The sequence below is a fragment of the Taudactylus pleione genome, unplaced genomic scaffold, assembly GCF_031769625.1.
Source record: "Taudactylus pleione unplaced genomic scaffold, aTauple2 ptg000372l, whole genome shotgun sequence".
NCBI lineage: Eukaryota > Metazoa > Chordata > Amphibia > Anura > Myobatrachidae > Taudactylus > Taudactylus pleione.
In genome coordinates, this window is record NW_028284773.1 from 16,694,054 (window position 1) to 16,718,256 (window position 24,203).

Genomic DNA, 24,203 nt, shown 5'->3' on the forward strand with positions numbered 1-24,203 from the left:
CAGCAGTCTGTGGTGTCGTCACCCATGCAGGGGTTCCCACGACAATTGGTGGTACCCCACAGTCTCCCTATTTCCCCGCTCCCGGGTTCTCAGGAGCCAGCGTGGGTTAACTCCCTGACGAGTTCTGTACAGCACTTGTCGGATGTGTTGCAAGGGGAGTCTGTGATGCGGTCTCATAAAAGGCCGGTGGCGTCTCTGTCCGCTCCTTATGAGGATGACGAAGGGACGTCTGATGATGGGGAGATTCTAGATCCTTACGATCAGGAACCTCTCCATACTAAGGACGCTGATGCTAAGTCCAAAGTATATATTCCTGGACTTATTCGGGCGGTCCGCACAGCCTTGGTGATTGAGGACGAAGTTCCCCCAGCGGCTAAATCTAAGTATGCCTTTTTCAAAGATGTGAAGGGCGATGCCACAGTCTTTCCTCTTTCGGGTCAGTTGGTGGACCATTTAGAGGAGGCGTGGAAACAACCTGGCAAAAGATACCAGCCGCAGAGACGCCTGGCGGTGGCTTATCCGTTCGCGGATAATTATTTTGCGAAGTGGGAATCCCCTCCACAGGTGGATTCTCACGTGACCCGTCTTGTCCGTAGTGCCACATTGCCGATGCCATCCATGTCCTCCCTTAAGGATTCTACGGACCGCAAGGTAGAAATCTGCCTGAAGTCCGCTTATTCCCTTGCAGGGGGGGCAGCACGGCCGGCTATGGCCATTTGCTGGGTTGCCAGAGCGATGGAGCGCTGGGCGGATTCATTAGAGGCTTCTTTTGAATCCGACTGTCCGGCCGATCAGGCGGAGTTGATTGGCAATCTCCGTGATTCGGCCACCTACATCAACGAGGCGGCTCTAGACATTAGTACTCTGGTGTCTAGAATTTCTTCAGCAGCGGTAGCTGCTCGTCGCACCTTGTGGCTGCGATCCTGGAAGGCGGACGCAGATTCCAAGAAAGGTCTGGAAGCGTTGCCGTTTACCGGAGAAGTTCTCTTCGGTCCGGATCTGGATAAGATTGTGGCCACGCTGGCGGCAGCCAAATCTGCCTGTCTCCCGTCGGCCGCTGCTCCTTCTGGTTCGGGACCATCGTCCTTTCGGTCATCTAGGGCCCAGGGCAGGCCCAAACCACAGTCGTTTCCTCGGCAGGCTGGCCCTAAGAAATCGGTCAAGCCCCGGAAGCAGGCATGGAGTACCAGACGTCCGGCCCCCAAGCCAGATGACAAGCCTGCGGCCTGACGGTCCGGGCCTCCCTTTGGGGGATCCCAGGGTGGGAGGCCGCCTGCTACAGTTCGCCCAGTGTTGGTCGACCACTACGACAGACACTTGGGTTCTGGAGGTGGTTTCCCACGGATACGCCCTCTCCTTCCGGCACAGACCCCCAGCTCGCTTCTTCACCACGGGTCTCCCATCAGACCGGAACAAGGCTACGGAGCTGCGGAAGGTATTGCACACTATGCTCCAGGCTGGAGTTATAGTGGCGGTTCCATTCTCCCAGAGGGGCCAGGGTTTCTATTCAAATCTATTTTTGGTACAGAAACCCAATGGGTCATATCGTCCGATTCTCAACCTCAAAGCACTCAACAAGTCTTTGCGGGTCCCGAAGTTTCGGATGGAGACCCTACGGTCCATCATTCTGGCGCTGGAACCTGGGGACTACTTGGTGTCATTGGACATACAGGACGCTTACCTGCATGTCCCTATTCTTTGGCGCCATCAACAGTTCCTCAGGTTTGCAGACCATTGCACTGCTGCAACGGCACGGCTGGCTAATCAACTGGCAGAAGTCCACTCTAATCCCGTCTCGGAGGATTCTGCATCTTGGAGCCTTATTGGACTCGGGACAGCAAAGGATCTTCGTGACGGAGGACAAGATCTCTGCTTTACAGTCAAGGGTGCGCAGTTGTCTGCACAGCCGCCGGGTGTCCTTACACTCGGCGATGAGGTTACTGGGCTCCATGGTGTCGGTGTTCGACATGGTGGAATACGCCCAGTTTCACTCCAGACCTCTGCAGCACCTGATCCTGTCCAAGTGGAACGGGCTGACTCAGTCTCTGAAGTCCCAGACGATTGTGCTCACCCAGGAGGTTCGCCTGTCCCTTACGTGGTGGTTACAGACGACCCACCTCAACAAGGGACGTCCGTTCTGGGTTCCAAATTGGGTCCTGTTGACAACGGACGCCAGTCTTCGGGGCTGGGGAGCAGTTTCGGGTCCACACTTGTTCCAGGGCAGGTGGACGCCGACAGAAGCGGAGCTTCCAATAAATATCTTGGAACTCCGTGCGGTCTTCAATGCTCTCCAGCAGGCACAGCGGTTTCTCCAGGGTCGCCCGGTGCAGGTCCAGTCGGACAACGCTACCACCGTGGCCTACATAAACAGGCAAGGAGGAACTCGCAGTCGGGCGGCTCTCGTAGAGGTCTCTCGGATCCTGGTTTGGGCGGAGCGCAATCTTCCGGCCATATCAGCGGTCTTCATCCCGGGAGTGCTCAATTGGGAGGCGGACTTTCTAAGTCGCCAGGACGTTCATCCGGGGGAATGGTCCCTGCACCCGGACGTTTTTCAACTACTGGTGGACAGGTGGGGTCTTCCAGAAATCGACCTCATGGCGTCCCGGCACAACAACAAGTTGCCGGTGTACGGGTCTCGCACAAGAGACGAAGGGGCGTCTCTGGTGGATGCTCTGTCCGTCCGGTGGACGTTCCGGTTCGCATACCTGTTCCCTCCGGTCTCCCTTCTTCCACGGGTAATCCGGAAATTCAAACAGGAAGGAGGGACGCTTCTGTTGATAGCTCCCGCGTGGCCCAGACGGCACTGGTTCTCAGACCTTCAGGGTCTGTCCGTGGACATTCCTCTGCGGTTGCCGCTACGACCGGACCTTCTGTCTCAGGGTCCTTGCCTTCACCCGGACCTGACTCGGCTGTCTTTGACGGCGTGGCTGTTGAGACGGCCATGCTGAGGTCCCGGGGGTTTTCCAGCTCGGTGGTGCGTACCATGTTACGAGCTCGGAAACCGTCTTCCGCGAGGATATACCATCGCGTGTGGCATACGTTCTTCCAGTGGTGTCGACCGAGAGGTTATGCACCGCGGGAGTTTCGTCTGTCTCGGATTCTCGCCTTCCTGCAAGCGGGACTAGATCATGGGCTTCGCCTTGCTTCTTTGAAGGTACAGGTTTCGGCCCTATCTGTCTGGTTTCACCGTAGGATTGCTACAATCCCGGATGTGCGCACCTTTATGCAGGGTGTTCTCCGCATTCAGCCGCCCTTTGTTCCACCTGTGGCGCCTTGGGATTTGTCTGTGGTCCTGAGGGCTCTCCAAGGACCGCCGTTTGAACCACTGGGCTCAGTGGATCTTAAATGGCTAACAGCTAAGACTGTTTTCCTTCTGGCCATTGCTTCGGCCAGACGTGTTTCTGAGTTAGGGGCTCTTTCTTGTAGACCCCCTTTCTTGGTTTTTTATGGGAACAGGGCAGTGCTCCGCACTCGGCCCGAGTTTCTTCCCAAAGTTGTTTCCCAGTTTCATATTAACGAGGAAATAGTTGTTCCGGCCTTTAACTCACCGGGTCTTTCCGTGGGTGAGGCCTCTTTGGATGTTGTGCGGGCCTTAAGGACTTATGTTGACCGCACTTCTTCGTTTAGGAAGTCGGACGCTTTGTTTGTCCTCTTTGGCTTCCGTAAAAAGGGTTGGCCTGCTTCAAAGCAAACTTTGGCAGCCTGGATCCGTATGGCTATTTCTGAAGCTTATCTTCATGAAGGCCTACCGGTCCCTCCTTCTCTGAAGGCTCATTCCACTAGGTCTGTGGGTCCTTCGTGGGCAGCTCGACGTGGTGCCTCGGCAGTTCAGATCTGCAAGGCTGCTACGTGGTCTTCTGTCCATACCTTCGTGAGGTATTACAGGTTTGACACCTTCGCCTCTCAGGATGCTTCCTTCGGGCGGCGGATTCTCCTTTCTGCACAGGAGCGTCCCCACCCTTAAAGGATACTGCTTTGGGACATCCCCAAGGTATCCTGTGGATACCCTATGGACCCTGAAGTAGAAAATATGAGATATGGTAAGAACTTACCCTTGTTATCTCTATTTCTACGAAGTCCATAGGGTTCCACAGGACTCCCGCCCTGTCGCACCTGTGCTGCAGATGGGCTTTGCTCTGGTCACCGGTTTTCCGTCTCCCTCTGGTGAGAATGTGATTCTTGTATGTGTCCAGATCTTTGTTCTCTCTCTTCCTTCTCCTCCTCCGGCCTATGGCTTGGTAACTAACTGAGGTGCCTTGGCTCGGGGGCGGGGTATAGGAGGGGGACCTAGTGCATCCTGGGAGGCTGAAAGCTTAACTCTTTGGTGCCCTGCGACTGACGTCACACCTATACCCCAAGGTATCCTGTGGAACCCTATGGACTTCGTAGAAATAGAGATAACAAGGGTAAGTTCTTACCATATCTCATATTTTTTCTGAAGTTGGGCTGAAGTGCATTACACTGTGTTTAGACGTCTGTCTGCATGTAAGTGGAGTTTTAACTTTGCACTTTAAAAGCGTTGTATTACAGTAGTTTGTTAGCGATTATTGCTATCTAAATTAAGCAAATGTTTTTTTTCTAACTGTAGATACCCAGCGCGCATTGGACCTATTGGAGGAATATCGCACCAGACTGAACCAAACTGAGGACAAACAACTTGGGAAATCTATCGAGCGAGTGATTGGCATCTTTCAAAGTAACCTATTCCAAGCTTTAATTGGTAGGTCTCGTTTAATGCTATAGGTTGTGTATGCATTTGCCTCAACTTTTCTGCTTAACTAGTACTAACCTCCACTTCAATTGCTGTTTATGACATTTAGCTCAATTAATCAGTAAAAAAACAAATTGACTGTATAAACTTTTTCATGTTATGGAGTGTTAAACATGACCATTTTCTCACCTCATTACTTGTTTATTAAAGAAACGTTATCCTTCCACTATTCCTTCCTTGCATGGCAGCACAGCCATGGCCTTCACTGTCACACAAGTGGACTAGTTACTGCTTAACACAAGATCAAAGCACCCATTTCCTGAAATACCAGCAGCATTTGGTTGTCTTTTCTCTACCCACTTAAAAATGAATGTTGTTGTGTCAGAGTTGAATATTGATTACATTGAGTCTCTCGTACTGCAACCAAGTGCACATTAAAAAAAAAAAAAAAATGCTTTTTCTTTCACATGACACTTTATCTCTGGCTTTGGTATTATCTGTCATTTTATTAGACCTTCTGATTCACATTATGATTATCACTTTATGTATATGATGCCATAGTGTTCACTCTTGGTCCGACGCCGGACCTAGAGAAAGGGGACTTCTACCCGAAAAGGGGGTGTGACCAAGGAAAAGGGGGCATGCCTTTATGGCTCATCCCCTTTTCATGCCTGGCACTTACAGACATGCCGGGTAGCCCACAAGCGATGCGGTCACTGTGGATGGATGCCGGACGCATGTACCCAGCATCCATTCACCAGCGGTGACCACTGCACCGCAGTTTTGCCCACTCGTGGGACACTGCGGTCCACAGGAGGGGACAGAACCCGCAGGCTGTCTCAGCGGGCACCGTGTCTGAGGGCAGGGGCTTTCTGCCCTTTAGAAATAGGGCAGGGCGCGGCGCCCCTCTGAAACAGCCTAGTGGGAATGCTAACACCACAAGAGGTCCGTTACAAAGTAAACAGTATGAACAAAACAAGAAAAAGAAAATAAAAAACATACAGGTCAAAACATTGCAAGACATGGACAAGGTTTAAAAACATAGCTGCATCAGCAGCCATGAATCCCAAATGATGAGCAACGGGATGGCCAAAGGTTTGCTGCCATTGTTGGCAGTGTTGATGTGATGGTATAAGTGAGGGAAGGAAAAGCATAAGAGGGAAGAGGGCCCTGCTCGTGAGAGCTTACATTGTGAGTTGGAGACTGAAAAGAGTGACTCAGAGGGGAGAGATGCTAAGCATGGAGCAGTGGGGTTAGCATGAGAACTGGAAGGCTTTGATAAAGAAGTGGGCCTTGAGAGCCCGTTTGAAGTTTTGTAGGGAGCAGCACATGCAGAATATTGGAGGTGGGAGGAAGTAATCAGTTGGGTTGAGAGGCGGTATTCAATAGTGGAGCGAAGTTGGTGGGAGATGAGGTCGAAAATGTAAATAGGAGAGATTTTGGTGAGGGCTTTCTAAGTGAGTGTGAGGAGTTTGGGTTCTGAAGGGCAAGGAAAGCCAGTGTAGGGCTCGGAGGGGGAGGCAGAATTGGTACCTGTTGTTTAGATGGCAACATAAATGGGTGCTTACATTGCCCAGAGCTTGGTGTTTGGCAGTGGGGTACTGACTGGACCAAGTGTGTCTGTTAATGTGCAATTGCCACATGTTTGGCATCTCAAGACTGGATTTACAAGCCAAATTTAAAATGATCAGGTTGAGTAAAGGGAGTAAAAATTATTAGTTGTTAGAGATGGAAATGTGAGACTGAACAGACATAAGTTGGGTATACATTCTCAGATAAAATGTCTGTCAGACCAACAGACATTTTATCTGACCGCCTGAAATACAGCAGATATAATGGCCATACATTGTGAGATATTTCAGTGTATGGCTACATGATGGGGAAACATTTCCCTATTCCTTGTGAAGGAACAGGGGAAATGTTGGAAAGTTTTTTCATGCCTGACTGTCCAATCATTGCTAATTGGTTGCGGCAAAACCAATAATCGGCGAATCGGTCCGATGATTGCATAATGTATGCTTGACATAAATCAAGTCATGGTCCCAATATTCAGATGTTTCAGGAGCAAGGCAATAGGCTGTTTCAGTTATGATATGACCTGTTGCATGAAAGGAGGCTTATGTCTGTTATTGTGGTTGGAAAATGTCTGTATACATGTTGGCAGTAGTTCTCTTCTCTTTATCAACATGTTGTTACACTTCTCTAATTTTCCATTATTGTATTCGATCTTGCTGCATTTACCAACTCAAGAAGGTAATTGCATCACATGTTAACTGTTGCCATCATGTAAGACTTTTTTTATGGTGTTACATATTGTAATGATAAAGACAGAAACAAAATATCACATTTGCATGCTATACTGCACTGATTATTTTGAAACTGCTGTACTTGTATATCTTGGTTGAGTATAAAATGTCGACAGTCATAATATCAATATTCATCATGTCGGCATGAGAATGTTGACCTGGTCATAATGCTGACGTTGACTATGTAGACAGTGATAAAATGTTGACGTTAGAATGTCAACATTTTGTCCTGTTGACCCAATGGTAACCTACCTTCTCCTGGCGGCTGCATCGGCGTCTTCTGGGTCCAGGCAGTCATGTGACACTCATTCCCGGGTCAGAGCTCCGAGCTGCTGGCGTTTCGAGAAGTATTTCTCTTCTCTCCCTAACTCCCCTCTAGTCCCTAACTTCTCCTCGCAGCTTAACTCTCCTGGCCGCTCATTAACCCTAATGTTGACATTTTGAGAATGTTGACATGTTGCCTGTCTGCATTTTAACAATATTGTCATAAACTGGCGACTGTGTTGTTGTCGACCTTTTGACTACATCAGGTATATTTGTGTGCAAGAGCATTTCATGCCAACTTCTGTTGAACAAATTCTGTTGAATTTGTTAAACAGAAGTTGGCATGAAAAGAGCCGCTGCACTTTGTGTACAGATTCAGACCCAGTTGCACAAGCGAAAGTTGCTTGCAGCAAGCCACGTCACACAAGACCTGGCACACCGAGATGTGCAGCTTGACGCAACTGTGGCAATAGTATGAGTCATCTGTTCACCTGATATTGCTTTAAACATCAGTTTTAGTTCTATATTAGTGAATATGTACTAATGTTAGGGCATGAAAAAAATTCCATGGTGTTTGGTTTTGTACTCATTTGGCCTTTTATAACCTGGATAAAACTAAATGATGTTTACTCAAAGTGAACCCCATTTCTTCTTCCTCCACTAGGGGCACAGTGATGACACTGGGTCTAGTCTGGAGAGGAGAGTCTGGGCACCAAATGGTTCAATATACATACCCACAAGCCCAGGCTCCTCTCCTCTATACCCCGCCCTCAGTTTGAGTTTGGTGCTGGCAGGAGCTTGGGCACCAGTTTATAGGGGGGCTGCTTTAGGTGGTCCCCCGCAGTTTAGTTTACTTATTTTTTTTTATTTAATAGTTTTTCTGAGCGGACAGTGTAAGGCGTGCTATAGGATGCCTTCGCCGCAGCACTGGCGATTGGGTCAGTGACTTCGGTCATGGAGGGAGCCGCGGGTTCACGGCTGTCACCTCCAGAGGTGGAGACCTCTGGCGGTGGGGGCTCCCGGTCTAACCGCGCTCACCACTAGACCACCAGGGATTATTATAAGGAGCATGGACAGCTTCATAGCAGCGATGGCCATGTTCCCTAATGGTGATGCCAGACTGGGGAGGCTGGTGCTTCCCTGTTCGCCTTTCCCCCACCCCTGGGGCGTGCTTTCCCTATGCGGCCAGTAAGCCCCAGGCAATTCCTCCTGTCTCTCCTCCCCCTCCTAGACGCTGAGCATAATTTTACAGTATTGCCTGCCCCAGCGATGGAGAGAGAAGCTGGGCTCCTGTCTGCTCTGATAGCCACCTCCCAGCAACTGTGCTTAATGGAATTGGATTGTGTTGCCGATGGATATCTATCTCTATCCTAAAGACCATTTTTGCTTTTCTATACCCTCTCTGATTGGTGTTGTGTGTGGTAATATTTGCGACTCACAGAATGTCCAGAAATAAGACTACAAAGGAAGCAAGTGCCACAGCACTGCGGTCATGTAAGAAGTGTTTTAATGTAATTTCTCCACAGGATCCGGAGCATGGACGGGCCCTTTGGGGCCCTGCAACAGGTGGTTGCACCCATGGATTCTAGTCAAGAATCTGCTTGGGCGTCATGACTGACTCAGGAGGTACACCTCTCCCTACAGTGGTGGCTCCAGTCCTCACATCTGGACATGGGGTGCCCCTTTTGGATCTAGGACTGGCTCCTACTCACCACTGATGCAAGTCTTCGGGGGTGGAGGGCAGTGACTTGTAAGCTAACACTTCAGAGACGTTGGATGCTTCAAGAGAGCCATCAACATTCTGGAACTTTGTGCCTTGTACAGGGCCCTGTGGCAGGCACAACACCTCCTTCAGTGTCTTCCAGTGAAAGTATTGTCCACAGTTTTCATCCCGAGCATTTAAAATTGAGAAGTGGATTTCCTAAGTCGTCAGGATATCCATGCAGGCGAGTGGGCGCTGCATCCAGACGTCTTCCAGCTCTTAGTCAGTCCTCGGGTCCTCCGCAAGTTCAAACTGGAGGGTGGCACTCTGATCCTGGTGGCTCCAGATTGGCGTGTGGTATGCAAAACTATTGGGCCTCTCTATAGGCGCCCCTCTGCGTCTTCCACTGCGGCCAGATCTTCTGTCTCGGGGTCCATGTTTCCATCCGCACCTGGCCCATCTCTCTTTGACGGGATGGCTCTTGAGACATCCATCCTAAGAGCAAAAGGTTTTGGCCTTGTCTGTACTCTGTGGCTCCCTGGGACCTGTCTTTAGTTCTCAGAGCTCACCAGTCGGCTCTGTTTGGGGATGGATTTGCGCTGACTCACGTGGAAAACTTTTTTTTTCTACTAGCCATTGCTTCAGCACGGAGTCTGATTTGAGCGCCCTCTCGTATTGCTGCCCATTCCTTGTTTTCCATTCAGACAGGGCTGTACTGCGGACTAGCCTGGGCTACCTTCTTAAGCTGGTATACCGCTTCCACATTAATCAGGAGATTGTAGTACCTGCATTCCAGACTACAGATTCTTCTCAGCAGGACGCTTCCTTGGATGTGATAAGGGCTCTCTGGCTTTATGTTAAGAGGACCATGAAGATTCGCAAGTCGGAGTCTGGCCCTGATTCAGAGCCGGACGCTCTGACAGAGCGCTCGCTCTGAATCGGGGCCGTCCCTGCTCCTTTTTGGAGCGGCCTCCTGGCCGCTCGCATAGCTGTGGGTGACCACCCACAGCTATAGCGAGTGGCCAAAATGATGGTCGCGATGGTCTTGCAGAGGGCTTGCAACAAGACCCTGCGGTAGGGTCTCGCTGCCGCAAGCCCTGGAGTTCTTTTGGCTCTATCAGAGCCAAAAGCATCCACACTGACATCACAAGTGATGTCAGTGGGGCCGGCCCCAGACAGCCTCCGTCTGGGCAGCCACGCCCCCAGCAAGCCCACCAAAGGGGGCGTGCTGTCAATCACCATCGACAGCACGCCCCCTTTGGTGCGAGACCCACAACGACGGCTTGGCTGTCGTTCGGGTCTCGTGCATGCACACGACGGACCCGGGTCCGTCGTGCGCATGCGCACTTGGGCAACATCGACCCGCTTGCGAGCGCTCAGCGCTCACGAGCGCTCAGCGCTCGCGAGCGGGTCTGAATCAGGCCCTCTGTTTCTTATATGACGTTCATAAGTGTGGCTGGCCGGCTACTAAGCAGACCTTGGCTCGTTGGCTCTTTACCGATCACCATGCTTACACCTTGGCGAACCTTCCTACCCCTGTGACTGCTCACTCCACCCGGTCAGTGGGAACTTCTTGGGCAGCACGCTGTGGGGCTTCTGCAGAACAGCTCTGCAAGGCTGCCACATGATTGTCTCCTCATACCTTCATCAGATTTTACGCTTTTGGTACTTTTGCGTCCTCAGATGCCGCCTTTGGGTGTTCTGTGCTCAATGCAGCTTGGAAGCATCCCCTCCTGTAGGGGACAGCTTTGCGAAGTCTCTGTGCCCCCTAGTGGATGAAGAAGAAAAGGAAACTTATTGCATTACATGAACAGTCTTTTTTTTTTTTCTTTGACTCCATAGGGGGCACAGGGCGCCCACCCTGACGCACCTGTCTGCTGGGGGGTGTTTCCTTGGTAACTGGTCCAGCTGTGCTTTCTGCAGTATGTATGGTTCTGTACATATACCGACCTTCCTTCTCTGCCTCGCTCTTGCCGTGGGCTTGCAAATTAAACAGAGAGCCTATGGCTGGGGGCGGGGTATAGAGGAGAGGAGCCTGGGCTTGTGGGTATTTTCATTTAACTATTTGGTGCCCAGACTCTCCTCTCCAGGCTATACCCAGTGACATCCCTGTGCTTCTTATGGAGTCGAAGAAAAAGGCTTAACAGGTAAGACATACAAGTCTCCTTTTTCCATAGAGAGATAAAAGTCCAATAAATAGGAGGGACCGCCGTAATTAAAGTTAATCTGCTGTAAGCCGTTATTTTTATTATAAATTTAGAGAATTAATATCAGTATAGACCTTTTGTCATAAGAAAGGATTAAAGGTTGAATAAATCTCAAATTAAAACCCCTTTCAGACATACCGAGATTCCCGGGAATTTGGATTGCCTTGGCCAAATTCCTGGGATGTCGCGTATGTCTGACAGGTACCTACCCAGGAACATGTTCCTGGGTAGCCGACCCTCCAATCGACCATGGAATTTCCCAGGACTTAAGTCCCGGGAAATTACCCTGCTCATTTCTGAATGGTGCTACCTAGGAATTTACTCCCGGGATTCACCAAACAGCTCCTGATTGGCCGGCCACTGCTGCCTGCTGCATGGTGATGACAGCAGCAGCAGCCGCAGAGAAACAGAAGAGACGACGGACATATTGCAACAGAACCACGATCTGGAATTGGTGAGGAGTGGGGACAGGAGAGGAGTGGTAATAAAGGCCTTTATTAAATAACTTTGTTTTGAAAACACATGTTGTGCCATAATTTTTTTAAGTTGCACCATTGACTTAATGTTGCATGACCTCATTAATGTGTGCCAGAAAGCGTTCACTTTAAATGAGAAAACTGTAATTTTCTGTGTAGAAAACAGAAAAACCCTGCTTATGTCTGAGAGGGGTCTACCCGGAAATTTCCCAGGTAAAAGCTGTAGTGTGAAAGGGGGGTCTCGACCAAATTCCCAGGAATTTGCACAGGAGAAATTCCCTGGTCTGAGCAGGAAATTTCCCGGGTCGTATGTCTGAAAGGGGTATTAGTAATCCCGAAGGGCAAAAGAGCATTCTTCAGATTTGCCCATAACGTTACATTGCAGCTAGTCAAATAGTACAGCGTTATGTCCTATTTTAAAGCTACTTCATCATTATTGACAAATGGCATTTAGGTTAGAGAGTGCTGATCTAGGACAAATCTCAAATGTTAGTGTTTCTGTCATGCTTGCTGATCAGTGTTATATGTATGTCTACTGTACTGTTACTTACTAAACCGATCATTAAACCGCAGTCACTAAACGGCACAGATACCATGCTGGACCGATCTAGTAATGCACATATATGTAATAGAAATGCTTTGATTTACATTAATGTCTAGTAGTGGCTTTGCTTTCTCTGTAAAGTAAAATTTGCTAATATCATCCTAAACCTTAACATTTGTTCTTGCATTACTTCAGTGTTGCATTTAGTGAGTCATGAAATGGTTGAATAGTAGATTTAGCTTGCACACAAGAAAAATAGACAGAGATCATTCTTTATAGAGACACCAGTGCAGTGTGTCCTTCCAAAGCAGACAGTAAAATGCAATATGGAACATGCTCCAATTTTCCTGTCCCTGCTCTGCCTTCCATCCTGTTGATATACTTTTATGCACTGCACTGGCATCTCTCCCTAAAAATTAAGCATATTGTCCATTGAGATATTAGAATGGAATGGAGAACAAAGTGAATTAATGCTTGAGTGCACAGACAGATACCTTGTACTTTCAGAAGTGGATTAAAATGTGTAGGGGGCAATTTAAGGCTGGGTACACACTGGAGTGACGGGCATTCATTCCGACATCGGAATGAATGCCCGTGAACAGTGATTGTGCGTCCATGCTGGACGACTATAATGAACGACTGAACGATCACTGTTACGTCATTCGTTAACAATGCACTGGCCACTAGCGATATCGCTAGGTTTGATGTGCAGCACATCAAACCTGGTAACCGTCGCTAGCGACCTCAGGAGTGCGTAATCGTGTACACACTGAGCGATGAGCGATGTTAAAACGGCATATTGGCCCGATATTGCTCCAGTGTGTACCCGGCTTAATTTTTTGCAATGTGCCACCACGTACTCTGGCAGCACACATTGCTGATTGTTACAGTATACAATATTTGCACATTTTCCTGAGCACCTCAATGGGGTGCATTGTAAATGAGCAGAGGTACCTCACATTGCGGATAATTTAATTCCCTCCCTAGCTTCTCTTTGTGACTACAAAAATAATTAGTAATGGCAGAATGATTTGTACAAAAGCATACAATCATAAGGGACAGAATATAAGTAATGGACTCATACACTTAAGTGATATCTTTTATTAGATACCAAAGCTTCCTATCTCTGGTGTCAGACCACCTTTTAATAATTGGGAAACTGAATTACAAAACATTCTCTTCTATATAAAATTAAATGCTAAATATTCTAATGTATCTGTCTCACTGAGGAGCTTGTATCAAGGTAAACCCATTACCTGAATGAATTAATTCAATTCATATTATTATATAATTAATATTGTACTGTTCTTTATTGAGCTTTAAATAAAAAAATAAAATTAGTTGTACACCTTATTTGTAAAATGATTGGATGCAGGTTCTCATAGCTCCAAGGTGGAATTCTGCATGTCTTTAAGTAAAATGGCAAGTGTATCAGAAATGCTTTCATCACTTGCACTGTTTTTAATATGCTGACCACAACATTACTTTATAAACCGGCGTCCAAAGTGCACTTTCCAGTATTGATAATTATTATTCTACAACATACCCTGTCACATAACATTTCAAGCACTTATATTAGCACTTATGGTTGTTCTGAACCTGAAGAAGTGAGGAGTGATGTCACTCTTATGTTTGCCTGACAAGGGCCCTCATTCAGAGCCGTTCGCTATTTGTGGTCGCTCGTTTAAAAACAAGGGGTGGCTATTCAAATGATCCGTACGCACATTGTAGTCTGTTCACACCTCTAAGTCTGAACGAGCGAGCAAAACATACGCTCGTTTATTTGTTAAAAACGCCCCCTGGCCGCTCGCATCCTACGTCATGTCCGCTATTTATTAGATTAATCGAGTACATCGACCAGCGTATGAACTGCTCGCTATTCTTGTGGTTGGTGTTTGCTACCACAAATTTGCGAGCAGTTCTGGCTAAAAAATAACCCAGTGACGTGGTCACTGACGCTGCTGTTTTAAATATGCACACCCATAAAACGCCCGTTTTGACCTTTAAGCACGCCTGCGTTCGGATCTCCACTCCCCATTTTCAAGCACCTTCCCCTGTTACCACCCACATACGCCTCATTCTGTCACTCAAAATAGCAGGCCCTCGCTATATTGCGTACCAACGATTTTCGGCCGCACTGACTGGTTCGCGCATGCGTACTAAAAACCGTACGCATGCGCAGATGTGCAAACATCGCTCGGAACGAGCGTACTGCCGCTAACGAGCGGCTCTGAATGAGGGCCAAGGATTGTACCTTATTTGTACTTTCTTCTTCAGGGTCCATACGGCTCCACAGGAAGACAATGGGGTGTAGGTGTTACTTGGGGGACCGAACACCAACAGCAAAGCTTTTCTATCCCAGGATGCTTCGGTCCTTCCCACTATACCCCTCCCACAGCCTGAAGGCAACTCAGTTTCGTTGGTGTTCCGGCAGGAGCTGGCTCACAGTTAGAACAGTGGGGCTGCTGTTAAGCTGCCCAAGCTTTAGTTTGATTTATTTTTATTTTCAAAAATTTTTTTTTTTCTTTTTACTATAGAGCAAGCAGCGCTAGACAGTCCATCAGCTAGGTATTCCTCGGACCCCAGACTGCAGCTGGGACTCAAGGGGACACTCGTTTATGCGCAGTCTTGCCTCCGGTCTCAGAAGACAGACCGGAGGCGCTGATGTGGACACCGGTTCGAACGGGAGTCCACTATACCACCAGGGCATAACCTATACTGGTGCAGGGGACAGCTAAGGCCAGGGATCCAGTGGTTGATGTCAGCATAGGGGAGAAGGTCCTTTCCCTGCGGTCCCTCCCCCAGCTCAGGGGGCTATTCCACCCCTGTCTTGCCATCCCTCATCTGCTCCCCCCTCCCCCTCCTCCCCCTCAGGCTCACGGTAGCCATTTCCTGCAACAGCCTCTGGTCTCTGGGAATGCTGGGTCCTGGTCTCCCTGTATACCTCTCCCAGGAGCCAGGTTATATAGCGCTATTTCCTACCAGCTGCTGCGGTCTGTGTAATTGAATTTAGTGCCCACTGCAGTTAACTTGTATGCTCTGCATTGTGTGCGACTTGTGCTAGCGCTGCTGTCTGTTTAATTTTTCTCAACTGTCAGCTTATACCTTTCCCTTTCTTTCATTATAACCCTGGAATACTGAGGTATAAGGGGGTTCGCTGTACCTCACATCTACCTGTATTTGTGAGGGCTATCACATACTGTATAGGTGTATTGCACACTACACTGTGCCATACTGTACATATATCTGGGTTGCTCACTGCACTGTGCCAGATTCCGTGCTATATTATCCAGCTATGTCTGGCAAAGGCAAGAATAACAAGCAGCCTGCTTCTCCCACTCTGTTTTCTTGTAAGTCCTGTTTAGCAGGCTTAGCTACAGAGGATCTCGTTCAAGATGGTCTATGCGCATCTTGTTATACGGTACCTGGCCCATCAGCCCCTGCATCCTCTCTTCAGGACCACCCCATGGCTTCTTTTTCACAGGCGTTGGCAAAAATTGCGGACCACCTAGCGGTCCCTGTGGTAGCTCCCCCTATGGGATGGCCGCAGCAGGTACTCCTTACAAATCCTTTGCCTCCCCCCATGGGTAGACATACTTTCTACCTCAGTGCAGAGTCTGGCTGCTACCTCCTACAGCCTTTCAACAAATTTTGCAAAAGGAAAGACCCTTACCTACTAAGCATGCTGTGTTATCTTCCCAGTCCACCCAGCTATCATCTGGGGAGGCAGAAGACTCAGACATCTCTCGCACTTACTCCCTCTTGGGAGAGGAGGAGCCCCCCTCTGAATTGACTATACCTGCCCTTGTGAGAGCTGTAAAATCTATTCTTCAAATAGAGGTTGAACCAACTCCTAAGGCAAAAGAGCCACTCTTTAAGCGACAAAAGGTAGTTTTGCCAGTTTCCTCACTCTGATCCGCTATCTGATCTAATGAGTGAAGCATGGAATTTGCCAAATAAAAGGTTTCAACTGCCTAAATGCTTGATTTATTTTTACCCTCTTCCAGCTACTGATTGCACTAAATGGGAAGCGCCCCCTGCAGTGGATATCCACGTGACAGGCCTGGTTAAGAAGCTACCTTACCTATCCATACTACAACCTCCTTAAAGCAGACTACGGACAAAAGATTGAAGCATGCCTGAAGTCTATATACTCTCTGACAGGAGCTATTACTCGTCCTGCCAGGGCTACGGCCTGGGTGGCAAAACCCATTGAGAGTTGGGCAGAGGCCCTAGAAGATACCTTTCCCTCTGATGCTTCGAGGGAACAGCTGTCCTACATCTCTCACATTATTGATGCAGCCTCTTATTTAAGAGAAGCGACTTTGGATACTGGTCTCCTAGCTTCCAAGGCATCTGCTACTTCTGAGGTAGCACAACGTATCGTTTGGCTTCGCTCATGGAAGGCAGACTCTGACTCTAAAAAGGCTTTGGAGTCTCTGCCTTACTCTGGGTAGATCCTGTTTGGCCCAGAATTTGACAAGATTGTGACTACCTTGGCAGCTTCTAAGATGGCATTCTTGCCCACTGTATCTACTATGAAGCTTCGGATGTCATCCTTTTGGTCCTTTCAACCCCAGGGAAAAGCTAAAGTTCAGTCCTTTCTGTGGCAGTCAGCATCCACAAAGGCCTCCAAACCTAGAACCAAACAGGCCTGGGCTACTAGACGTCCGCCTACCAAATCCGAGGACAAGCCTGGGGGGATCCCGCGGGTGTGAGGCCAACTTCTTCAGTTCGCCCAGTTCTGGCATTAGACCACTACAGACGCCTGGGTACAAGACGTGGTCTCCCACAGATACGCCCTCTCATTCCTGAGGCGCTCCCCCAGCAGTTCTTTTGCAGAGGACCTCCATCGGACCCAAGCAAAGCCCTGCTCCTCCAGAAGGCCATTCAGTTCTTGCTGCTCTCGGGGGTAATAATTCTTGCCCACTTATTACAGGGACAGGTTATTGTTTTACCCTTTTCTTGATTCAGAAGCCCAATGGGTTTCATCAGCCTATCCTCAACCTTAAGTGTCTGAACAAGTTTATCGGGGTGCCCAGGTTCTGTATGGAAACCCTACGCTTTATTGTCATGGCTATGGAGCCAGGAGACTTTATAGAGTCTCTGGACATTCAGGACGCTTACCTACATGTATCTATAGCGCCTTCTCATCTGCAGTATCCAGTTTGCTGTCCTACAGCAACATCACCAATTTCAAGCTCCTCGGGTCTTTATCAAGATCATGGCAGTTATGGCGGCCTATCTTCGTCATCAGGGGATCAGACTGCTCCCATACTACTACTGGGAGCCTTCCTGGACTCTCAAGCTCAGAGAAGCTTCCAAACAGCAGACAAAGGTCCTGATTTAGAGACGCCCGCTATTTGCGAGCGCACGCTCTGAATCAGGGCAGATTTAAAAAAAAAAAAAAAAAATCTGCCTCCAGGCTGCTTGCATAGCTGTGGGTGACCACCCACGGCTTGTGCGGGCGGCCTGGCGATGGTCACGATTAGCATGACCATCGGGCTTCTAATAGAGCAGGAAGTTCACTACTGACATCACGTGTGATGTTAGTGGGGCCGCCCACAAACGGCAGGCGTTCCTTCGGTAACGCCTCATTTTGTGCAGCCACCCCCCAACCCGCCTACAAAACGGGGCGAGCTGACTATCAACATCGACAGCTGCCCCGTTTTGCTGCGGGCCCCGAGCGAGTGAAGTTCTCACTCGCTCCGGGGCACGCGCAGTGTGCACGCACTGACCGACCATCGAGCAGGTTTGAATTAGGCCCAAAATCTCTGCACTACAGCAGAGTGCACAGGTTACTCCACAGTTGCACTACAGGCCCCTACAACACCTGATCCTCTCCAGGTGGAATGGGCTGCCCCATTCTGCTCAAATCCCAGACAATGGGCCTGTTTCTGGAGGTTCGCCTGTCCCTCTCCTGGTGACTATAGACGTCAAACTTAAACAAGGGTCGCCCCTTTTGGATCCGGATTGGGTACTCCTCACCACAGATGCAAGCCTCTGCGGGTGTGGTGCAGTGACTGGCCAGCACTCCTTCCAAGGTCGCTGGACTCCAGCCGAGGCGATCTTACCAATCAACAACCTGGAACTCCGAGCCATATACAATGCCCTCACTCTGGCTCAGAATATTCTACAGGGCAGGCCAGTACAAGTACAGTCTGACAACGCCACGGCAGAGGCCTACCTCAATCACCAAGGAGACACTCAAAGTTGGTCAGCAATGGCAGAAGTGTCCCGCCTTCACACTTGAGCCATCTCCGCAGTGTTCATCCCAGGGATTCCCAATTGGGAAGCGGATTTCCTCAGCCGTCACAACATGCATGCAAGGAAGTGGTCTCTACATCCAGAAGTCTTTCAGCTCCTGGTGGACAAATGGGGTCTACTGGACGTGGACCTCATGGCCTCACGACACAACCACAAGCTTCTAGTGCACGGGGTCAGGACAAGGAACCCTGACGCAGCCTTCGTGGACACATTAGGTGGACCTTCCATTTGGAGTACCTCTTTCCTTCAGTCTCCCTTCAGTCTCGGGTTCTTTGGAAGTTCAAGCAAAAAGGGGCACGGTCCTGTTGGTAGCTCCAACTTGGCCCAGGCACCATTGGTACTCCGATCAAAATCTCTCTCCATAGGCGCTCCTCTCCAACCTACGACCAGACCTGTTGTCTCAGGGTACCTGTCTACATCCGGACCTGACCCGTCCTTTAACGGCTTGGCTCTTGAGACATCCCTCCTAAGGTCTAAAGGGTTTTCTAGCTATGTGGTCCAGACCGTGCTCAGAGCGCATAAACAGGCCTCTGCCAGGATTTATCACCAGGTGTGGCATACATATTTCTAGTGTACTCCTAGATACTATGACCCTCAAGGCTTCTAGAATACTTGCCTTCAGGCTGGACTGGATCTCTCACTCTGCCTAGCCTCTCTGAAAGTGCACGTCTCTGCTCTGTCCATCTGGTTCCAGTGCAGAATTGCTCCTCCTGTGGCTCCATGGGATTTGTCAGTGGTTCTCCACGCACTTCAGGACCCTCCATTTGAACCCCTGGATTCAGTAGACGTCAAATGGCGCACTGTGAAGACTTTCTTCTGGCTGTAGCATCTGCATGTAGGGTATCTGTTTTAGGGGCGCTCTCCTGTCGTTCCCAGTTTCTGATCTTTCATATGGACAGGGCTGTTCTTCGAACGCGGCCTGGCTTTCTTTCCAAGGTGGTTTCCACCTTAATGAGGAAATTGTGGTTCCGGCCTTTCAATCACCAGACCTCTTGGCAGGTGAGGCCTCTTTGGATGTGGTACGTGCTCTGAAGATCTACGTGGACCGTACTAGTTCCTTCAGGAAATCAGACTCCCTCTGTTCTATATGGATTCCACATGAAGGGATGGCCAGCTAACAGACTGGCAAAATGGCTTTGCATCACTATCTCACAGGCTTACATTCAGACTGGCCTTCCTGTGCTGGCTACAATATCTGCTTATTCTACTCTCTCTGTGAGTCCCTCATGGGAAGCCCGCTGTCGCGCATCTGCCGAACAGCTATTCAAGGCGGCCACGTGGTCTTCTGTCCACACCTTTCTTAGGTTCAATGCCATTGATGCATTTAGCTTTTCATGATGCTTCCTTCGGGTGCCAGGTACTCCTCTCAGCTCAGGAGCGTCCCCGCCTTTGAACAACTGCTTTTGGACATCCCCATTGTCTCCCTGTGGAGCCCTATGAACCCTAAAGAAGAAAAGGAGAGTTATGGTAAAACTTACCCTTGTTAACTCTTTCTTCGAAGTCCATAGGGTCCACAGGGCACCCACCCTGACGCATCTGGCTTCTATGGGTTTTTCTCTTGGTTCACTTGTTTCCTTCTTTGTGTGAGAGTGTGATTCTTCAGTGAGTCGGTCTTCCTTCTCTCCTATCCTGTCCCTGCCTTGGGCTTGACGAAACTGCATTGCCTTCAGGCTGTGGGTGGGGTATAGAAGGAAGGACTGGAGCATCTTGGGATAGAAAAAAGCTTTGGTGTTGGTGTCCGGTCCTCCAAGTACCACCTACACCCCATTATCTCCCTGTGGAAGAAAGAGCGTTAACAAAGGTAAGTTTTACCATAACTCTTTTTCCCTTAATTTCCCATTTTTGTGTGTGTGAGACATGTCCCTCTATGCCCTTTGGACACTGAATGAACTGTTGCTTATTCATTGCTTTTGATGCTTTTTTTTTTTTTTTTGAGTAATGTTTTATTAGTTTTTCATATATAACAACGGTATTCATTTGTACCAAACATGTCAATCGGTACTGATATCTTGTACCGAAAAATGTAACATATCTGTGTTTCCATTCATATAGAAGCATTAAACATAATGTGAAGTATCTGAGTAAAACAGAAATGGAAATCTGTACAATAAGTGTTATCAAAATAATATATTGCATATAAATCAGTGTTTAGATACTTATTAAAATACCTCAGATTAATAAGGGGGGGGGGGAGAGAAGGGGGTGTGTGTGTGTGTGTGGGGGGGGGGTAATACACAGGAGGATGAACTAAAGAGGGGAAAAGAAAATTGGCCTAATACTGGTTTATTTTATTTTTAAGGTGTTGTGTTCTAGTTTCTTAATTGTAGATTGTCCTAATCAATTGGTTGCCTTTATTTTGCTTATTTATGAATGTTCTGGTATTATGTCATGTTTGTGCACCGCACACATGCTGCTTATTTGCTTCCCATTGTAAGTTATACCCAATTTTATTTTGGCGAGAGTACAATTTAGTTTGATGTATTTATGATCGCTTTTGCAAACTAAAGAGAGAATCTACAGAAAGGTTCATATACACCAAGTACATCTGTAGAAAACTGTTGTGCATTTTTTTTTTTTTTTTTTTACATTGAAAGATACTGTATACACTTAGATTTGTTCCTATAACTTACTCACAACTGAACATCACATGTACATTAAGAGCATGTACACTCATGTGATGGTGTTTTTCAGGAGCCCAAACTGCCAGCTCTCTACATTGTTCATTTAACACAAGGCTTTATATGGCTTTATAGTTTGTGTTAACAAATTTTAAATTAAGGGGTGTAATAAGGCTATACTATAACTCATGCATTTTCTGTAACTGCAATTCATACCCCTTTCAGATTTCTCGAGATTCCCGGGAATTTGGCCTGCCTCAGCCAAATTCCCGGGTAGCCTTGTCTGTCTGAAAGCTACCTACCCAGGAACAAGTTCCCGGGTAGCCGCCCCTGCAATCGACTAGGGTTTTTCCTGGGACTTAAGTCCCGGGAAATTACCCTGCTTCTGTCTGATTGGTGCTCCCCGGGAATTTACTATTCCCGGGCAGCACCAAGCAGCTTTTACATGTAGTTGACAGCGCAGAGCGTCCTATAGGCTGTGCCACAGCGGGCTGCCCGCTCTCCCGCTGGACCACCAGGGAATTAAAACACATTTAAAAAAAATTATAATAAATTATGATTGGCCGGCTTCCGGCTGTTGAAAGATGACCTCATCATCATCATCAGCCAGAGAGGGGATGGGCTAGGAGGAGCAGACGGCAGAGAAGAGGCAGGTAAGCAGAAAAACCCTGCTCTTGTCTGAAAGGGGTCTACCTGGGAATTTCCCGGGTAGACACTGTAGTGTGAAAGGGGGGTCTCGACCAAATAAACGGAAATTTGCACAGGAGAAATTCCCGGGTCTGAGCAGGAAATTGTATCAGTTACATTTTTAATGTATTTTTCAACATAATTCATATACCTGTAGCAATGTGAAAAATTTGTATTCATGTTTTCACTAATGTTGACTTTGACACTGATTCTTATACCTGCTTTGTGCATTTTTCAGATATACAAGAATTTTATGAAGTGACCTTACTGGACAATCCTAAATGTATTGATAACTCTAAGCCAACTGAACCAGTCCTACCTGTGAATACATGGGAGTTTTCCAGCCTTCCTAGCACAACTGTAACTTCTGAATCCCTGCCGAGCAGTCTAAAGCAGAGTGTAGAGGTATTTGGCTTAATGTTCCTAATAATTATTATTACATTTTATTTATAGGGTGCCACAAGTGGTCCGCAGTGCCGTACATACAGTACTGGTGTCTTATCTGTTAAGGGGCCTGTCCATTAGCAGATGTATTTCTGAGCGATGAAAGACAAAAGATAGCCCTCAAATTCCGGTGGCTGCGCTGAACTATACCGGTCATATACATGACCGATTTTGCAAACTATGAACGATATCGCATGACATCATTCAGGGAGTGTTTTTTTTTTTTTTTTTTTTTTTTAAATGATTGTTTGAATATTCAATAAAGAAGGAATTTGGAGCGTCTTGGGAGTGGCTTCCTAAAAAATAGCTTTCGTCGTTTACCGCATATACTGTACACTGAACGATATTGCTAATATTGTACAGCTATATGCGATAATTGACCAACATGTTGGAGAAATAGATGTGATTTATCGGCCGCGGGAGGGCGCATCTGTCATCGTTCACGGCCTATCCATTAGCAGATATAATGAACGATATATCGTTCAATCGTTCATTTTATCTGCTAATGGATAGGCACCTTAACAAAGCAGAAAGACTTTTGCGATTGGAGCTAACAATAATATACTGCAAATCTATGTGTATCTAGCAAATAAAAGCATGGGGTTTTTGTTCATATTTAAGCTTGCAGCCTGTCCTCAATTGACCTCAGCTCTCTACAGGTGTTCACTAGAGCATATGTCCAAAACAACATTAAATTGTAAATAAATGCGCTCACTTCTCAGGTAAAGAGGGTAACATCTAGACAAGGGCTGGCTTGTGAGCCACACCCAACTAGGCCTTTTTATAGCCTTGATTAGAAGAAGCCATGATGGCACTAGGCAAATTATTTATATTTTTAATTGTTAATTCGGACATTTTCAAAACCAGAAATGAATAATAATTTCTCAGTTTTGGTTATTTTTGCAAAAACTCCAGACATTAGTGTCGTCTTATGGTTTTTATGTGGAACATGTTAAATAATTTAACAAGTTGATCAAAGGGCCAGTGTTTAGACAGTTAAGAATATTTTTTTTGTAATTTCCCAAATAAAAATGAGTTTATGATGTTAAAGTAGGAGTATGCTGTTGACGTTAAATGCCATATAGTGCACATTCGTTTTTCCAGAATGCGAGAAAATAGTGCTTTGTGGGGCTAAGTGATCGTCATTCAGCAGTGGTTGTCAGAACGTAAAGTTGTATCATAGAAAGCGAACACGTTTTATGTGAAACTGTCATGAGGGGTTAATGTCATAGAATAACATAGGGAGGTTATGCAGATCTGGAACAGAGTGGTCAGTTAGGAGATATTTTGACAAACTATTTTATTGGGTTCTAAAAAATACATGTGAACAATACTGTTACAAAGGCTATGATTCAATTGATGTAGACACCCCCTGCTGGCTATCTATATGAATAGGCTTCTAATGAAGCAATTCAATTGTTTCTCTGTTCTGGCGCCCGTTAGTAGACATGTGTCCCTCCCCCCACAAACCTGCGGCTTTAGGCGTCCGAATGGAGCAACCATTGAATTGCTCCATCGGGCGCCTGTTTGTATAGGCGCCCTTCATGGGGCATCTAAAACAATTGAATTGCCCCCAAAGAGTGGAACACTGGTAAAAGTACATTTTGTGAGGAAAATCATTCTAATTGCTCCATTCAAAATAGATTGCAGGGATGAAAGACTGGCTAGGGGAAGTCCTGCAAGAAGGGAATTCCAATAGTCAATGCAAGAGATAATGAGTGCATGAATTATAGTTTGTGTCTTGTTTGAGATATGCATTTTGTGGAAATATTTTGAGATGAACAGGATTTTGATACAGAATTGATGTGGGGAGCAAAAGATAGTTGTGACTATGGCGGCTACGCTCATTCAACAATCCTGCATGCTGACTGCAGGGCTAACCTGATACCCCCAGAAGATCAATTAGCCCATGGTAAATTATCGTGGCTAACTTAATGCCACCCTATAGTCAGAGACCTCGATAGGAAATATATATTT

General features: G+C 47.5%; 1 protein-coding gene across 20 annotated transcripts in view; it reads left to right on the plus strand.

Moving 5' to 3' along the window:
* The window catches only part of DLG1 (discs large MAGUK scaffold protein 1), a 385,534-nt gene that overhangs the window by 4,282 nt on the left and 357,049 nt on the right, over positions 1-24,203 (plus strand). For all 20 annotated transcript variants that reach the window (XM_088444821.1, XM_088444828.1, XM_088444822.1 and 17 more), the window contains exons 2-3: positions 4,589-4,720; positions 22,021-22,187. In XM_088444821.1, coding sequence (XP_088300947.1) covers positions 4,589-4,720; positions 22,021-22,187 — 299 coding nt within the window. The remainder of the gene's footprint in view (positions 1-4,588; positions 4,721-22,020; positions 22,188-24,203) is intronic.